The sequence below is a fragment of the Olea europaea genome, chromosome 1 (genome assembly GCF_002742605.1).
Source record: "Olea europaea var. sylvestris chromosome 1, O_europaea_v1, whole genome shotgun sequence".
NCBI lineage: Eukaryota > Viridiplantae > Streptophyta > Magnoliopsida > Lamiales > Oleaceae > Olea > Olea europaea.
The window spans coordinates 18502255-18522719 of record NC_036237.1 but is presented as its reverse complement, the minus strand read 5'-3'; the positions used below and the strand labels follow the sequence as shown (position 1 = coordinate 18522719).

Here is a 20465-nt window from a genome sequence, read left to right as displayed (position 1 = left end):
GTAACCATTACAGGTAGAATTGAAATGGATATATACTCGTCAAATAGAAATCCTAATTCCATGTCGTATTGAGAGGGAAACATTGAGCTTGTTTTACAAATCATGGTACATTTATGCATATGATGTACTAATCTTATCACAATTGCAGTAGCAACACGTCTTTCACTTGTCCATTTTCACACCGATCGATCATTTTCATTCATTTAAAATTTATCACAGTAACAAATCGGAATTGCAACTAATCTCATATCTTCATTAGTAAACAAATTTGTTAAAAAAATAAAATTATGAGATAAAAAATAGGAAAAAAAGCCGACCCAGGCAACGGGTTGGCTGTTAATGCACACGTAGATGAATTTTTTCTCAGTTTTGCTTAAATATACTTACCAATTCCAACTGATAGCTAGAAAAAATATTTTCTTGTTGAACGTTTGATAAATTTATGAGATTTCAAGGTTGAAATAGATGAAAAATAAAACAATTTTTATCTGTGTTGGAGTAAATAGATAAAAGATAAAAAAGTGACTTGGTTTTAAAATTTTAAGTGGAAAGTGTTTGAAATTCTTTGTATCTTAAAAGTATTGTCGTTTAAAATAATACTATATTTTTGTAATTGTATATCATATATAAGGATAATTTCATCTTTTACGCATGAAAAGACTATTGTGGTAAACAGTAAAAAAATATTGGTCAAAGTGAAAAACAAACCATGTTGACGTGGCCATTTTAAAAAATACCCCTAGGTTACCCTTTTACTAAATAGTAATTGAAATATTAATAAGTGAAATTAAAAATAGCAATTCGTCAATGAACTTCTTGACATCAACTTTATCCCAAATAATTAGATTAATTTATGCAAGCTTGTTGAAATCAGTTTTATTGATGTGAAAGGAAATTGCCCTATATTTTAATTAATTTACATTTTACAGAAATGGTTAGTGTGTGTCTCGTAATGAATTTGGATTGGATCAATGGAAGAAGAAGAGGGTATTGTTGTCTCTCCTCTAATTTCCAAGCAACAAATAAGGCATGAAGAGAGTGCAAATTTTATTGAAAAGTTGATAGGAGAAACAAAGCAGCAGCTAAATTTAATAGTCTTTTATAAAAGTAAGCATTTTGTAGTATTGTTTACAAGTGATTTCGATTATGTTTGTTGGCCACTTGGGATAGTTACCTTTCTCTAGTGCATCCATGGCTACATCTTTTGTTTTTGTCACTGGCTTCAGTGTATTGGTACGTACCCTGTAGTTCTTTTATTTTCTTAGTGCATAATTTCATTAAATGAGTAGCTGAGACTTGAACTAAGTGAAATTCGACATTGATTGACATCTTCAGATGGAATATCATACCCTACTAAGCTCAAAATAGCAATTTGATCAAAAAGCTTAGAGGGTGTTTGGGAGACAATTTATGTAAAAATGCATTTTTGAAAAGTAAATTAATGGAAAATGTGTGGTTGAAAAATAATGAAAGATTTTTGATTTACGTGTAATATAATTTAAATAAAGAATGTGTGGTTGAAGAGAAGATAGAGAAAAATGCATTTTAAAAAAAATGGTACCAAACGGGGCCTTAAACTTACAAATGAGATTTATATATTTGCACATACTGTACTGTTTAGAGGGTGTTTGTTGAAACAAATTAGTTGCAATCGAGATTGAATTTTAGCATTCTTGTTTGATTAGAAATGCCGAATATATTTGGGTTTATTTTCAAAAATTGGCTTGTTTTTCACCATAAATTGTAATACCATGCCAGCTATACGATTGCAAAAAAATAAATAAATAAACAAACAAAATGCAATTTTTTGCTATTCAAACTTCTAATAATTTTTTTATTGGAAGGATCGCAATTCACATATCAAGGACAGTATTTGTAAACATGCTGCTGTTATATTTTTCAGTACCATAGTCTTGGTTATTGGAGTTCCTGAACGAATTTTATTAGAATAATCGGCCTAATCTTGCATAATTCTCGAGTATTCTGTTTAAGTATTATTTTCATTATTGCTAGCAATCGTTGATTATACTTCTGGGTTTTACATTTACAACATAAGACGTGCCTTGTAGTGGATTGACAACACTTGTAACACTAAACTAAAACACGGCTCAATATGTTTAAGATTAGACATTAGATTCAATTCATGATGGGATAACTGCTGTTTTTGCTCATTGTTCATGTTAAACTAAGCATATTATGTCTTGAAAAGTTCTTATGAATCTTGACTTGATTTCTTACGACCTTTTGAAGCTAGGAATGGTCAGTGCATTAGAAACACTGGCTGGGTTGGGCAAGCTTATGGGGTAAAACAATACCATATGCTCGATATTTACACCCAATGAGCAATCTTAGTTCTTTTATCCTTTAGCATTCCCCTCTCGTTCGTTTAGCTCTACACTAGCACCATGTCAAGATCTATTGGAGCAGGAGTATTTAACTGTTGGATGATCCTAGGCTTTTTTCCTTATGGCATCCTCCAATGTCTCAATACATTTTTGTAGACATAGAATATTGTAATTACTATGGTGATAAGCTCTGGAATCTCAGCTTTGTTGCATATTTTCATATGTTGGTTTTTCGTGTTTAAAATCGAGCTTGGAATCAAAGGAGCAACTTTGGCTAATGCCATCTCATATTGGATCAATGTGCTATTTTTGGCACTATATATCAAGTTCTCCTCAGCTTGCTCAAAAACTTTCATGGTTTTCAAGAGAAGCCTTTGATAATTTACTCAGATTTTCGAAGCTTGCAATTCCTTCACCAGTAATGATATGATATCTCCGATTTTTTCTCCTATTATAGACCAACGTTAATCAATCTACCACCAACGATGACCACCATGAATCTCTTAAGGTTTGTTTTTTCTTTCCTTTTACATTTTTTTTGCTCTCTTATCTTCTGATTCTTCAGATTTAGGGGTGTTTGCTTTTTTATTATTCGTATTTTTTGCCTAGGCACAATACATCTCATTTTTTCAATTTTCGTTGTTTATTTTTCTAGTTCTACAAAAATGCTAACATTAGGGTTTATGTAAGTTATTTATGAATTTAGTCAACTGTGGTTGATAAAGATTCAACTATTCCTCCATACTAATATTCTTCTTGTTCTCTTTTATGTTCATTTTTCTGCCTTACACATGGGAGTGTTGATTTTTACAATTTATGTGCAATAGAGATATCTTATCGTATTGTCCTCTATGTTAAAATGTTTTAAGTGAGTTGTTTAATTTGTCAAAATGAAAGTATTGACAATTATGAATTTTTGACAAATGACTACTCCACAGATGAGTTGTGTAACCTACCTATTGCAATGAACTATTGTTCTGGAGAGTTCGTTTTAGTCATTCTTGACAGATGATTTGAGTCATCTATCGATATGAATTATCGTTCTCAACAGTTAAAGATAATTATTTCTAACATATGACAACTTCTCGACAGATCAGTTTAGTAGTCATTTATTCAGATGCCCAATTTTGCTTCATCCAAACAATATATGTGCATTTTTGTTTTCTTATACGTGTTTGTCGCATTAACATGTACTAATTATTATGATCTAACTTTTTTACTTTTATTGTTGTACCTTTTTTCTCTCAGATTCGCATCTTATTCCTTAGTATACAAACTAGGAATAGATTACATTTCCATTAATATTGCAAATGTTATTATGTTATTATTATGCATTTTGGATAAGTAATTCGGTCATACTATTTTTGCGTAAGTGATGTCCTCGACATGCTTGTGGCGGTGACCATACAGTTAATAGAGGCCACGATCAACATGCATTAGCTTTCCTACAGCATCTACCAGGACTCGATACACTAATGGAGGAGAAAGAAAGTCAAGAATTAGTGCCCTAAGAAGTTTGTTAATACTATGATAAACACTTTTTAGTGATTGTGTGCTAAATGGCCATAGTAGGGGCAATTATATAAGAATTTGATTATAAACACGCTTTGGTGGATGTATATATTTGTGCTTTATGCATCTCCACAAAATTGACGACCATTGAGGTGGGTAAAGTTTGTGTATGTCATTGACTATAATTATTTATTATAATTTTGTCATGGATTCATATGGTAACGTATGCACCAAATGTTGTGAAATAGCATATCGTTATGCACCTTCTTTGTAGTCAAGTTTACACCCAATTGTCGACAGTGACAAAAACCTTCTATCGGGACCGACAGTTTCACTTTTGAGATGTAATGAATTATTTTGCTTGTGAACTTAAACACAATTAATGTCTTCAAATGGTCAATCAATTCCAGTGATAATATTAATACAAAACTTATAATGCTAACATTGTGATATGGAAAAAAAAAAAAAAAACATGGATAACTTAGGAACAAAAAATATTCTGTTGGGGCCGATAGTTGAACTGTCGGAATGTAATGAAGAAATCTGTCTACGTGAGAACTTTGCTATAAAGTTATTACTACACGACTAATGTTTGCAAACGATAATGAAACGAAAATGATAATATAACTTTAAAATGTACAACACCATCATTTGGTCAATTGGCACAATTATTGTATTTGTTTTCTTCATTGGACAGCTAATATTTCCGCAACAGTAAGGTAAATAAATTGAGAGATTAAACACCTATGACGACATTCAATTTTTTCATTGATGCCTCGATGGCACCGTTGTTTCCAATGTGGGTATCGATAAGAAATATTATTATACATATAGCTAGATTGTGTACATCTATTTCTTAAAACTTATTTAACGCACTTTCAATTGATTAGACAATCACACCAAACACTGTCACTAGGTAAAATATTGTTGAAGCAATTCTTCATAAACTAGAAATTACATACATAAAGAGTTGTCCAACATTAAGTTCAAAGATTCTGCGTAATTGTTTGTCATAATGTTGTATCGTTATCCAACAAATAGTATTCGTAACCAAAATGAAAAACCTGAACACTACGATCTTTCACTTACCCTACGAATCTATCCCATAAGTCTTTCGAACTTTTCGACCAGATAAGTTGTAGCAACTCGTTTGAATATAAATATTGAACTTGCATTGTTGTACAATTGTATTAAGTTTTTTTTCCACATGTCATATACAACCACCATGATTAGACAATGGAAATACCTATCGATCGGCTTTTTCAAGCGACACCCGATAAATCTCAATTTATTACTCATACCCTAAATGTTAAGATTGCAACGGTAAGAATTCTGCACAATCAATATGTAGATATTTAATACCAAGAAAGTGGAATTGTCAAATATTTAAATTCACGCAATAACAAAGATGAAATCAAGGGTTCCAATAGTTTTCAAATGTCGAATCCGGCTGTTTAATTGTTTATCCCGACAGTTTCTAAATATCGAGTTCCACAGTTGAGACGTCTAACCTGATAGTTTGAAATGAACTATTTGACAGTTGAACTGTCGGAACTATCGAAAAGCTTGAAAGCATATATTTGGTACCTTGAAAGAAATTATTAAAAACATTAATGGTCATAATCAATTATCAACAACATCACAACATCTTCCCCAAAATAAATAATTCAACATTTCATTAAATATAGAATCCTTCACATTTTGTAAATGATATTGGTATCTTTAACCTTTAGAAATGTTTCAAAAACCAAATAAATCAATGAATAAAATTTTCAAAAATTCCAAATAAATATGACCATGTTGTATTTAACATTCACATAATAATAAGTTATAAGATAAAAATATAAACAATTTCTAATAACTAACATTTCAAAATGGATGATAAATCCAATAGTAATGTCTTTTTGATAAAGGAATGAAGAAGATTTATAAGAATTTGGATTTGTTAATGGTAAGAAGATATATGTTTATGTTAACTTTTCAAATTCTTTTTTTTTTTTTTTTTTTTTTACCAAAATTCTTATTACTTTATATAATTCTTATTGGCAAAAATTCAATCTCCAAGTCCATGTCAAATTAGGTCTCAATTGATTTAATTGCACATAAGCTTCCGGAGCTTTAATTAAAATTACAAATTAATAAAAACTTTCAAGTAATTGCAGTTGATCTCAAGCTCCCAACTTACGCTTAATTCTCAAGCTCCCAACTTAATAAGATATTCTGATCAATCAAATTGATGTCACTCATTGATAAATAAAGAACCGTTAAACTTATAAAAAAATATACACCACTATGTCTAGAGGTTTAAATGAAGTACTTGACGACCAAGTGGAATCTAATCTTCGTATGATTGTGTTTAACTATTTCTGTGGTAAGGACAAATTGCAAACATGAATAGTGATTATGTCAACACTACAATATTTCAATACTAGGTATTAATCCCTATACATTAATCATGAACAAATTATTTATAATCAGTATATCAGTTATGTCATACTATACTTCTCAACACAATCATTCATCTTATGTTATTTCAAGTAATCATAGGCTTCTTAATATATGTGCTCAATAATAAACAAGTGATATAACAATAAGTAAATAAATAAATACAGTACAATAAATTATGTATTATCAAAATGTTATCTTATCATAGTAAAATATATTATATATCATCTCACTTTTATAAGCATCATTTCGGATGAAGTTTTGAACAAATTCTTGTCTTTCGATCGTAATTTGATTCTTTAGTATTTTTATTATTTTGATTTTTTTTTTCTATTTTCTCGCACATATGTTGGTATATATGAAATTTAAATTTATTTAATTTCTATAGGTCGAATCAGCTCTAATAACTATCCCGAAGACTATTAAAATTGAGGAGACAAAATTTCAATGACTGATAAGAGGATAGGGGCGGAGCCAAGGAATAATTTTTTATTATACATTAAAAAACAATTTCATCAGAAAACAAAAAAATTTCATAAAACAATAAAATAAAAATTGCATTACAAATTTAATTGGGCATCGGGGCTGGTCTTGGCTAGTCCTCCCACCTTACGCCGTGCAAGAGGAGTTGGAAGCAGAACCAACCTCCAAGACAGTGATTGAAGAACCACCAAAGAAACCTCCTGTAATTGAGGCTAAGCCACCTTCACAAAATGTTTGAATTTTATGTAAAGATTTATTTGTTTCCCCCCCTAATTGAGCCTTGTGAATAACATCTTGATCACAATTCCACATATGTATGCACCAACATTATAATTTCAACTTTGAATAGCCAACCGATAGTTCTTACACGCTCTTCTTTTTCTTTTCTATTCTCAAAAGGTAATATTTAATTCAAATACGAAAAAAAAAAATAGAATAGTATAGTTTCAGCTTTGAACAAACATTGGCCCCTTTTTTTTAAAACTTTTTTTATGACTTTTTCATCTAGTCAAATCATATTTAATTAAGGATATGCAAGATATTTAAATTTTTTAGTGGGACAAAAAAGTTTGAAAGTGATATTCTTGCAAAAATTATTAAGTCCTTGCTTGATTGTCATTCTTCTAAAAATTCCCTTTTTTTAAAATTTATTTTTAACTATATATTTTTCAATAAAATAATATTACACTCAAACTCAAAATTTTTCTTTAATTTTTAACCATACATTTTTCATTAATTTATTATTTAAAATACATTCTTACCCCTGAAATGTGGCTCAAACAAGGGCTAAAAGATGATCATTTTTGAAAATGCTAAATCAAAAAGTGTCACAAAAGTTAGAACTTTTATACGCTGTCGTTTGAAGAAAATGCAGTAAAAATTAGAGCACATTCTCATAAGAAATATGTTGCTATGCCAAGGCTTTTTTGTCCACCCTTTTAACAGATTCTCACATAGGTGTGGAGTCGGATGGGACTCGAGGTGAATTTAAAATACAAGAAAAGGCCCCACGGACCCTCAAATGTGAGAATAAGTCAGTGAGGGTATCAAAACCCTCCCTGGCACAAGAGCATGGTTCTTCTCGTAAATAAGAAATAAATCACTGTCACTCTCTATGTCAATTACCCGAACCCACACTTGTTGTCTTTCACTGTATTCGTCCTCCCATGACTCTCCCTTGACCAAATTCCCCATTATCACAGCTCCTGGCCTCGTTTCTCCGCTCCTCCTCGCGTTCTCGATTCTCCAGATCCCCATTTTCAACTCCCGAATCTAGAACCCCCACTGTTTCTCGCTCTTCCCCCATTGGCCACTTCCTACACCGCCCCGTTCAGTATTCAACCTCTGCCGCTGCCCCCTCTAATCCACCATCCAAAAAGTCTGATGAGTTCACTGGAAAATGCGCGTTCGGGAAGGTTTGCCAGGTGATCGTTGTCGTGGTTGATGTGAGGTTCGACGAGGGTTTTCCGCCGATTTTGACGGCCTTGGAGGTTTTGGATAATCAGATCAGGCTGGTCCTTGAGGTGGCACAGCATTGGGTGAGGATGTTGTGATGTGTATTGCTATGGATGGTACTGAAGGGCTTGTTCGTGGTCAGAGAGTGCTTAACACTGGCTCCCCATCACTGTGAGTTTCGTCCCTGATATTTGTGTTCATTTATTTTATTGAAAATTGTTGCGCTTTGATGGCTGGGATTTGGGGATTAGATCTAATTTATTTTATTTTATTTTTTTAAATAAACTGTTTTTTGTATGTTTGTTTGTTCGGCAACGCATTGATGGATCGATGAATCGACATTCCTGAACTCAATAATTTAGTGTGTAATTAAGAATTCTCTTTCGTGACTTCTAGGAGTTTTTGCTCTGAATATGTGAAAAAAGCTTATGAATTTTGCCCGTGTTTCTGAAGCCGGGCTTATTTTCTATAGTTTTAGATTAGATGCTTGTAAATTGTGATTAACATTTTCTGTATAAAAGAAAATGATTGTATTCAAGATTGACCATTAGAGTTTAGGAGCTATAAAATTTCATAGGTCAAATCCAGTTTGGTCCGTGCCAGTGATTATTGCCTGTCAAGATGATGTACAACAATTTCATGCATTAATTGACGAAAAATGTCACAAATTTAGTTTTCAAATACAGTGGATCAAATTCCCTTTTAAGTTTGTTTTATGCACGTGCCTCTTATTACCTGACTGCTGAATATGAGAGGGTTCATGGCATAATTCTTGGACTTTAGTACTCAAGATTTGGACTTGTGTTTCTTTTATTTGATTTGAAGTAGGAATAGATTTTCCTTCTGGACAAAACTTAATGTTCTATTAATAAAAAATCATGCTAGTGTTGCTATTTTTGTTTTCCGTTTTCCCCTTTTAATTTTCAATAATATTATGTTAAACTCATGGCCTTCTAATAATTATCTAGGCTTTGGAATTAATTGTGTTATATCGTACTTAATTGGGCTAGTTATCTTTTATGGTCTGAAGTCTTGTTTTATTTTATTCGTGCTACTCAAAGTCTTGTTTTGCTTTATTTGTTTATCCCTTTATTTTACAAATGCCATTTCAAGATTCATTTGTTCCAAACTAAATAAACAAATCTTGATTTTGTTTAGAATTTGAACTATCAACTTATAATGATTATCTTATTGACAATTTGCTTTTGACTTTAAAGTGGACGAGTCAGAACTTGAAATTATAATGCATGCACTAGCACACCCACACATGTACACACGTTAGAGAGAGTTACAGGGAAGAAAGTTGAGGATTGAGCAAAGGGATGGAAATTTCTTGCTTTCTATACTTTGTGCACAAAGCTTCAAGATAATTTGACTAAATTCTTTTTCTCTAACTTTTTACACTTGAAATACCAAAAATCAAACATGTTTGCGCACAGCTTATAATCCCCTCTCTATTACTTTTTACACTTGAAATACCAAAAATCAAACATGTTTGTGCACAGCTTATAATCCCCAATACCCATAGTTGACCATATTTCGGGTGAAGCTATTTGGCTATCTTGTGAGCCACACAAATTGCAGGTTCCTTACTATATGTGGCTTATAAGATAGCCAATAAGTTGCGTCCAAATATGCTTCGAAGTTTAAACTCCAATAAGTTTTGCCAAACATGCTCTAACTTTTGTTCTAACAAATTCAACTCAGAGTTGGCTTGGCATAAATGTAATTTTAGTATCTGTTATTTGAGTTAAATAGAGTTCAACTTCTTTTATGCAATAAAGATTAGTCAAAAAATCAAAATTTTATAAAAGATATGATGTAAATCTACAGCAAGAGTTCTAGATGAAATTGAATTCTAATTTCAAAATTCAAGACTTGGGCCATAAAATGTTAAATACTAAATAGCCAGTTAAGTCTGATATAGCTCAATTAATTGTTAGAAACCCATTTGATTTTATTTAAAATTATTTTAAATATAACAAGGGCTAACGTGGAATTGAAAACAAGCTTTTGCAGTTTTTTCCCCCTATAAATAGGACATAAAGTCTTGTTCAAGAGTTAAAAAGAAACTAGTCTGGAAGAAGAGAAATGAATAAAAGAGAAGTGTGTTCTCTGTCAACTGTCAAGTTGAAGTTGCGGAAATGCCAAAAAGATTAAGTCTTCTAGTTAATGAAAAATAAATTCGAGTTCAAGTCCCGAAAGTTCAAAGAAGATCAAGTCCAAGCAAATACATAAATCAATATTCCAATTGGTGGGCATCGCAAAGAGATTTATTAGATATCAATAAATTTTTTTATTCTAGTTGGAATTGCTGGATATTACTTCAAAAAGTTCTTGTATATAATGTTGCCTTTAATTTGTGCAGATGTTTATGATGCATAATAATCAAATTAGAGCATGTCATGTTGATGTTAAATGACTATGTTGCATGGTCTAATTAGTGCATGCTGTGGTGATACGATACAACAATGGTTTGGATTTTTCCTTTATTGATGGGTAGGTTCTTGTTGGTAGAGCAACATTGGCTCGTATCATGAACGTCATTGGGGAGCCTATTGACGATAAAGGAGAGATCAGTGAGTTATTTGTTGTTTATAAGATAAGCAATGCATTTAGTTACTAAAGATGGCTTTTGGCATTACTGACAAACGAATGCTGCCACAGAAACGGATATCTACTTGCCAATTCATCGTGAAGCTCCTGCTTTTGTCGAGCAAGCAACTGAACAACAAATTCTGGTTACTGGAATCAAGGTAACACACATCTTTGAATATTTCTTTAGTGGTTTCCCTTTCAATTGGAAAATTAATTTTATGGAGGTCCTACTTTCTGAGATTAAAACAATGTGTTCATCTGTGGGTGGATACTTTTTGATCAATTTATATGTTGTATTAGTTTTCTAATTTCTCACAATAACATTTCTTGCAGGCCAACTCAGACGTGTCTGCTTTGATTGGGCGTATCCCTTCTGCTGTTGGTTATCAACCAAATTTGGCTACAGATCTTGGAGGCCTTCAAGAACGTATTACTACAACTAAGAAAGGTTCTATTACATCCGTCCAAGCCATTTGTGTACCTGCTGATGACTTGACAGATCCAGCTCCTACAACAACTTTTGCTCACTTGGATGCCACTACTGTGTTATCGCGACTGGTACTGGAGTTCATTCAAGTTACTGTTAATAAAAATTACGTCCACCTATATAATTTGTTTGTTTTCATCTGGGTCAGATTTCTGAGCTTGGTATCTATCCTGTTGTTGATCTGCTAGATTTGATATCCCGTATGCTTTCCCCTCACATTTTGGGAGAGGACCAAACATGGAGTTCAAAAAGTTCTTCAACACTTCAAGAATCTTCAACATATTATTGCCATTCTTGGAATGGATGAGCTCAGTGAAGATTACAAATTGACTGTTGCTTGTGTTCGTAAAATTCAACGATTCTTGAGCCAGCCTTTCCATGTTACAGAAGCTTTCACGGGTGCACCTGGCAAGAATGTCGAGTTGAAGGAGAGCGTTGATAGTTTCCAGGTACCTATGATCTCTTTGCAGCTCGTGCTATACACTTTCCTTCCAATTATTCTTTTAAGCTAGCTTTACAACTCTTATTTGGACTCGATGCAGCAATATATGATCTAACGTAATGAAATGTCGTGATTGATGTTCTATGTTTCTATAAGGTTTCTGGGTTGTCTATATGTTTGATTTTTGCATTTTTCTTACTTTGGCTTTTTAATTCGGTTGACATTTTATTTTTTTCCTTTGTGATGTTTAACACGGCTGACTGCTAGATTGTTGTTATCTACAGGGAGTCTAGGATGGAAAGGATGATGACCTTCCTGAACATTCATTTTGCATGGTTGGAGCAATTGAAGAGGTCATTGCCAAGGCAGAGAAGATTGCAAAGGAATCTGCTGCCTAGATGGACGAAAATTTCCATGCCTTTTCTTTCTACTGATAATTACGAAAATAAGTTTGTCTGCAGCTATGCCAACGTCTGGAGTTCTATTTTTCTTGAGACCCAAATTTCGCATTTTAATCCTGTTTTATTTATCTCAGTCACAGGATTGGGATAGAGATGTGGGGCCAATAGCCTCCCTGTCAAGCCCCAGCTTTTTTATCTTGTCACATAACTAAGGGGTACAAGATGGCAGATTGTACATTTCTCCTTGATTTTTTGGATGCCTTAATTATACGATGATATCACCCTCTCTTGTACCCCACACCAATTGTAATTTGCTCATTATAATGCGATTTCCTAGTGTCAGCAGCTTATTTAATACAAGAATTCGTCTCCTTGAGGTTTATTATGCCTCTTCTATGTGCTTCATGGAGTTATCTGAGCCCCAAGTGTGTGTTCACAGATTGGGCTGCACTCCCAAATGTATTATAATTTGTTGAGCCTTCTCCATAAATCTCTTTACAGCAACCAAGATTTGGGGTCCTTGTCAACTGTCTACTGGTACGATGTGCATAATCGATGCCTGAAGGAACCCTTGTGATTGAGAAGGAATGTATTAATCTCTCAAGGTATCATTGTGTCACTTAAAAAAGTATGAAGCCAAATCATTGAGCCTGGTATGGTGTCAACATTATATGTTATTTTCTTTCAAGATAAAGGGAGGAACAAATCATTGGCGTACGAAGCCAAACTAGAAACAACCTAGAAACCTGATTAATGTCCGGTAGAGGAAGTGACAGTTTGTGACAAAAAGGTTCCATAAAGAGAGTAATGTTGTCAAATGACAAACTAGGAGAGAACCAAATGTAGCGTAAGAAGTCTCGCCTAATCAACGGAGAGCAATATTGTCCTTGAGCTAGTTCAGTTATTAGGAACAAGATTTAGACATATTAATAAGACATTTCCAATCAAAGATTGATCAAGGAAATATTGTTATATTGCGAGGTTGGGGTATAACACTACAAAATGTTTGGCTTCAAGGAAGCCGTGATTGGAGAGTCAACCACAAACTATGTAGAATAAGATTATTAACCGTTTCAAGTATTGAGATAACAGGGTAATTTTGTCTTTTAAGCATGAAAAGGCTATTGTGGTGACCGGTAAAAAAGTTTGGTCAAAGTGAAAAATGAACATGTTGACGTAGTCATTTTAAAAAGTACCCCTAGGTTATCCTTTTATTAAATAATAATTGAAATATTAATGAGTGAAATTCAAACTAAAAATTCGTCAATGAACTTCTTGATAGCAACTTTATCTCAAATAATTAGATTAATTTATGCAAGCTTGTTGAAATCAATTTTATTGATGTGAAAGGAAACTACCCTATATTTTAATTAATTTAAGCTTTGTAGAAATGGTTAGTGTGTGTCTGGTAATGAATTTGGGTTGGATCAATGGAAGAAGAAGAGGGTATTGTTGTCTCTCCTTTAATTTCTAAGCAACAAACAAGGCATGGAGAAAGTCATTCAAATTTTATTGAAGAGTTGATAGGAGAAGCAAAGCAGCAGTTAAATTTGGCATTGCCTTTGATAGTAGTAAACATTTTGCAGTATTGTTTACAAGTGATTTCGATTATGTTTGTTGGCCACTTGGGAGAGTTGCCTCTCTCTAGTGCTTCCATGGCTACTTCTTTTGCTTCCGTCACTGGCTTCAGTGTATTGGTATATACCTTGTAGTTCTTTTATTTTCTTAGTGCAAAATTTCATTAAATGGGTAGCCGAGACTTGAATTCAGTGAAATTCCACATCTGCTGACATCTTCAGATGTTCCCATCGTAGCCTACTAAGCTCAAAATAGCAATTCGATCTAAAAGCTTAAACTTACAAATGAGGTTTATATATTTGCACATATTGTTCTGTTTGGAGGGTGTTTGTTGAAACAAATTAGTTGTAATCCAGATTGAATTTTAACATTCTTGTTTGATTAGAAATGTCAAAAATATTTGTACTTATTGTCAAAAATCGACTGCTTTTCACCATAAATTGTAATACTATGCTAGCCGTGAGATTACAAGAATTAAATAAATAATAAAATGCAATTTTTTGCAATTCAAACTTCTAATAAATTTTATACAGGAAGGAACGTAGTTCACATTTCAAGAACAGTATTTATAAACATGCTGCAGTTATATTTTGTAGTACCATAGTCTTGGTTATTAGAGTTCGTGGACGAATTTTATTATAAAAATTGGCTTGATCTTGCATAATTCTCAAGTATTCTGTTTAAGTATTATTTTCATTATTGCGAGCAATTGTTGATCATACTTCTGGGTTTTATATTTCCAACATAAGATATGCCCTAGAATGGATTAACAACACTTTTAAACAAAACTAAAACACAGCTCAATATGCTTAAGATTTAAACATTAGAGTCAGTTCATGATGGGATAACTACGGTTTCTGCTCATTGTTCGTGCTAAACTAAGCATATTATGTCTTGAAAGTACTTATGAATCTTGACTTGATTTCTCACTACCTTTTGAAGCTAGGAATGGGCAGTGCGTTGGAAACACTGGCTGGGCAAGCCTATGGGGCAAAACAATACCATATGCTCGGTATTTACACCCAACGAGCAATCTTAGTTCTTTTATCGTTTAGCATTCCCGTCTCATTCATTTGGTTCTACACTAGCACCATTCTTATAACTTTTGGTCAAGATCAAGATATATCTATTGGAGCAGGAGTATTTAATTGCTGGATGATCCCGGGCCTTTTTCCTTATGGCATCCTCCAATGTCTCAACAGATTTTTGCAGACACAAAATATTGTAATTCCTATGGTGATAAGCTCTGGAATCGCAGCTTTGTTGCATATTTTCATATGTTGGCTTTTCGTGTTTAAAATCGAGCTTGGAATCAAAGGAGCAGCTTTGGCTAATGCCATCTCATATTGGATCAATGTGCTATTGTTGGCACTATATATCAAGTTCTCCTCAGCTTGCTCAGAAACTTTCATAGGTTTTTCAAGAGAAGCCTTTGATAATTTACTCGGATTTTTAAAGCTTGCAATTCCTTCAGCAATAATGATATGGTAACTTCAGTTTTTTCTCCTATTATATCATATGATTAGGTGTCTATAACTTGAGAAGCATATCAAGTTCAACAATTTAGTGGCAGAACTTGAAAAGGCATACAAACTTAATTTTATCTTCATCTCGTCAAAAAAGCCCCACGTATCATTCTATTTTTACCATTTTTGGTCGATTGTAATGTGCATTTGTTCAAGTCTTTAAATGGTTTGAAGAGTATATGCTGACTGTTTGGAGTGCAGCTTGGAATACTGGTCATTTGAAATGGTAGTCCTTTTAGCCGGTCTTCTCCCAAATCCAAAACTAGAGACATCAGTATTATCTATAAGGTTTGTATTTGTCAATCTTCAAGTTCGAAGAATGAAATAAGCAGTGTTTTGGCTTAGTTTCTTTTGTGGCTTTTCTCAGTAGTATCAACTTCTTTTGTAGAAGCAGCAGAGCCAAACATGCTCTAAAGGGTATATATCATTTACTATCTTTCTTCCATTTTTCAACAGCCTTAACACGTGTTGGATGGTGTATATGATCTCAGTCGGTCTGGGTGGTGCTATAAGGTCAGTAAATATGAACGTTTCTACGAAAAGATTTTGTTTCTATTCTGTTCAATATATATCAGATTGTGACAACCATTCCTTCTAATAAATACCATAGTACGCGGGTTTCAAATGAATTGGGTGCTGGGCGCCCACAATGTGCACGTATAGCTATATGTGTAGCAACAGGGATTGCCATTTTAGAGGGTGTAATTGTTGGAACAACGACCATTCTGGTTCGGCATGTTTGGGGGAAGTTGTACAGCAACGACGAAGAAGTTATCAGATATGTAGAAAAAATCATGCCTATATTAGCATTGTCCGACTTTCTGGACGGATTTCAATGTGTGCTATCAGGTAAAGTCTGCATCATTCTTTCCAAGTTGGTAAAATTTATATGAGAAAAGCAGTAGTTTCATGCTTTATAGACTATAAAGTGTTGTACTTACCAATTTTAAGGGGCGGCTAGAGGATGCGGATGGCAAAATTTATGTGCATTCATCAACCTTGGAGCCTATTATGTTGTGGGAATACCTTCTGCTGTGCTTTTTGCATTCGTCATTCACGTTGGAGGACTGGTGGATTCTCTGTCCCTATCTATCGAAAAAGTACACATGCCTAATGAAGCTAAGCTTATAATTGTTGGTTATTGTTAGCAGGGACTATGGATGGGGATTATTTGTGGACTTTCCATTCAAGCCATTGCACTCTTGATGGTAAATCTTTGCACTAATTGGGATAGTGAGGTGAGGCGTACTGATTAATATACATTTCTTACTTCTCCATACCAATTAGCTAAATTTGAACTTCATTCTCAAACAGGCGAAAAAGGCCATAGATAGAGTTCAAAAATCCAAGGTCAACATTAACAATTGTGGTTTAGTCTGTTGATGTCAAGTTTATGCTGTATGACTGTGATTACTAAAAAACAATAGAAGTTCATTATCTTTGTAGAATGATAGCGTATTTGCCAATGTTATGGAATGATGGTTAATTTGGAATAAATTTCAATTTGAGGACTGATCTGAAAGTTTATTGTTATTTCAGTTATTCTTGTGTAAATTACTTTTATAAAATAAGTTTCTTTTATTTATTAAAATTAGAAATTAAGTTCAATAACATTTTAACTTAAACTAAAACAAAGAAACCATTTTAAAAAACCTTAAGAAAAGGGAAACGTATACTAACACGTTCGAAACATGAGTATTTATGCCAGCGTCACCACTTTCATAGAAACAATTGCAAGCTTCAATGAACAATATTATTAAGTAATGAGGAAATTACACTACATGTCAATTTTTTGTTTTGTATATTCAAATATGTCACTTTTTAAAGTATTTGCAAGATTGTCATTTTTTGGACATTTTTGCCCTTAGAATAATTTAAATAACTTACATATCCTTCATTAAATGAGATTTAACTATATGAAAAATTGTACGAAAAACTAAGAAAATGTAACATTCAATAACTCAACTTTAAAATTTAAACCCCCCCCCCCCCCAAGAAAAAAAAAAAGGTGAAACCAAAAACAAAAAATACAACACAATTTATCAATCAAGCACTCACTAACCCTAAACTTACTCGCCTCTCTCTCATTCGAATCATCAAAAGCCCACGCTAGTCGACGATCACCGTTAATCAATCCATTGCCATCAACGACCACCTTAATCAGTCCACCATTGACGAAAACCACCATTAATCTCTTGAGGTTTCCTTTTTTATTTCCTTTTGCATTTTTTTGCTCTTTTCTCTTCTGATTCTTCACATTTAGGGGTGTTTGCTTTTATATTGTTCGTATTTTTTGACTTAGATTGGTACAATATGCCTCATTTTTTAGATTTTGTTGTCTATTTTTTTAATTCTACGAAAATGCTAACATTAAGGTTTATGTAAATTATCTATGAATTTAGCCCACGGTAGTGATAGAGATTCAACTATTCCTCCTCCCGTTAATATTCTTCTTGTTCTCTTTTATGTTAATTTCCTTGCCTTGCATGTGGGAGTATTGATTTTTACAATTTATGGTGAATTGAGATATCTTATCGTATTGTCCTCTATGTTCAAATGTTTTAAGTGGACTATTTAATTTGTCAAAATAAAAGTCTTGACAGTTATGAATTTTCAATAGATAACTACTCCACAGATCAGTTATGGGACCTATCTATTGAGTTGAACTGTTGTTCCAGACAATTCGTTTCAGTTATTCTCGACAGATAACTAAAGACCAACAGATGAGTTGAGTCATTTGTCAATATGAATTGTTGATCTCGATATTTAATGTATTTCGTAAAATATGACAACTTCTTGACAGATCAGTTGGGTAGTCTGTCCTAGGAATGTCAATGAGTTGAGTCGAACCGAAATTCATGGCTTGGGCTTGGCTCGGGGAAAATGTCCGAGCTTTTTTTCGGTCTCGAGCCGAGCCGAGCTTTTTGCTTGATCCAAGAAATTAGGCTCAACCCAAGCTTTTGGCTCGGGCCTTTCTGAGCCAAGCCGGGCAAGCTTGCTTTTTTTTTTTTTTTTTTTTTTTTTTTTTTTTTTTGTGGGGGGGTTTGTTTTTTAATTTTTTTTTTTTTTTTTGGAGTTCCACATATTGTTTTTTGCTTTTTTTTAATATATAGGTAGCAGGTTGCTGTCTTAAAATTTTTTTATTTTATGAAGGCCTACGGGCTTGATCCGTCGGCTCAGGCTTTTTTCGAGCCGACAAGCCCGATTGCCATCCTTAGTCTGTCCATATATCTAATGTTGATTCATTCGAATAATATGTGTGTTTTTGTTTTTCTTACACGTGTTTGTCGCATTAACATGTACTAATTATTATGATCTGACTTTTTTACTTTGTTGTTGTACATTGTTCTCTCAGATTCGCATAATATTCCTTAGTATACGAACTAGGAATCGATTACATGTTCGTTAATATGCAAATGTTACTATAAGCTTGTTTGAGCCCCATTATTTATAAAAAATGCATAGACTACAATATTTTTATATTATTTTAACAACACATTTTTCAATAAAATAATATTATACTTAAATTTAGAACTTTTCCTTATTTTTAACCACACATTTCTCATCAATACACTATTCAAAAATTCATTTTTCCCTCCAAAATGTGGCTCAAACAAGGGCTATGTTATTATTATGCATTTTAGATAAGTAATTCGGCCATACAACATTTGCGTAAGTGGTTTCCCCGATATATCAATGGAGACCATCAGACCCGTTGAAGACAACGATACTGTTAACACAAAAAGCTCGCAATCTATATGCGTTCGCTTTCCTATAGCATCTACCAGAACTCCATACACCAAAGGGATAAGAAAGAAAGTCAAGAATTAGTGCCTCAAGAAGTTTGTTAATAATATGATAAATACTATTTTGTGGCCATAGCAAGGGCAATTATTTAAGAATTTGATTATAAATACGCTTTGGTGGCTGTATATATTTGTGTTTATGCATCTCCACAAATTCGACAACCATTTATGTGGTCAAAATTTGTGTACGTCATTGATTATAATTATTTATTATAATTTTGTCATAGATTCATCTTGTAACATCTGTACCAAATGTCATGCAATAGCATATCGTTATGCATCTTATTTGTAGTCAAGTTTACAACCAACTGTCGACAATGATAGTAACCTTTTGTCGGGACCGACAGTTTCACTTTCGGAATGTAATGAAATATTTTGCTTATGAACTTCAACACGATTAATATCTTCAAATAGTAAACCAATTTCAATGATAATATAAATGCAGAATGTATAATGCTAGCATTGAGACATGCAAAAAGAAACCATGGACAAGTTAAGAATGTAATGAAATAATCTATCCACGTCAGAATTTTGCTGTGAATTACTGCTACATGATTGATGTTTGCAAACGATAATGAAACGAAAATGATAATATAACATAAAAATGTACAATGCCATCATTTGGTTATGTTGGCATAGTTATTATATTTGTTTTCTCTATTGCAAAGCTAATATTTCCACAACAATAAGGTAAATAATTGGAGAGATTAAACACCTACGACGACATTCAATTTTTCATTGGTGCCTCGATGGCACCGTTGTCTCCAATGTGGGTATCGATAAGAAACATTATTATACATATAGCTAGATTGTATACATCTATTTCTTAAAACTTATTTAAGGTACTTTTAATTAATTAGACATTCACACCAAACACATTATTAGGTAAACATATTTTTTGAAGCAATTCTTCGTAAGCTAGAAAATTACATACTTAAAGAGTTGTCCAACATTAATTTCAAAGATTTTGTGTAGTTATTCGTCATAATATTGTACCGTTGGCTAATGAATAATACTCATACCCAAAATGAAGAACCTAATCGCTCAAAATACCCATACAATCTTTCACTTACCTAACGAATCTATCCTATAAGTCTTTTGAACTCTTCAACCGATAAGTTGTAGCAACACGTTTAAATAGAAATATTGAACTTGCATTGTTGTACCATTGTATTAAGTTCTTTTCCACATGGGTACAACAACTATGGTGAGACAATGGAAATACGTATCGAACGGCTTTTTCAAGCGACATGATGAATCTAAAATGATTACTCATTCTTGAAATATTAAGATTGCAACGGTAAGAATTCTGTACAATCAATGTGTCGATATTTAATACCATGAAAGTAGAACTTTCGAATATTTAAATTTATGCAATAGCAAAAGG

General features: G+C 33.0%; 1 protein-coding gene and 1 pseudogene across 1 annotated transcript; both read left to right on the top strand.

Annotated features, from left to right (window-relative positions):
• Positions 1-971: 971 nt before the first annotated feature.
• Positions 972-12497, top strand: LOC111405428 (annotated as a pseudogene).
• Positions 12498-12971: 474 nt separating this feature from the next.
• Positions 12972-16720, top strand: LOC111396265 (protein DETOXIFICATION 16-like). Its single transcript, XM_023022651.1, has 8 exons — positions 12972-13865; positions 14689-15233; positions 15474-15560; positions 15729-15785; positions 15883-16121; positions 16224-16342; positions 16424-16510; positions 16587-16720. The coding sequence occupies exons 1-8, from the start codon at positions 13599-13601 to the stop codon at positions 16653-16655; spliced, it is 1470 nt and encodes a 489-aa protein (XP_022878419.1). The 5' UTR covers positions 12972-13598; the 3' UTR covers positions 16656-16720.
• The last annotated feature ends 3745 nt before the right edge of the window (positions 16721-20465 follow it).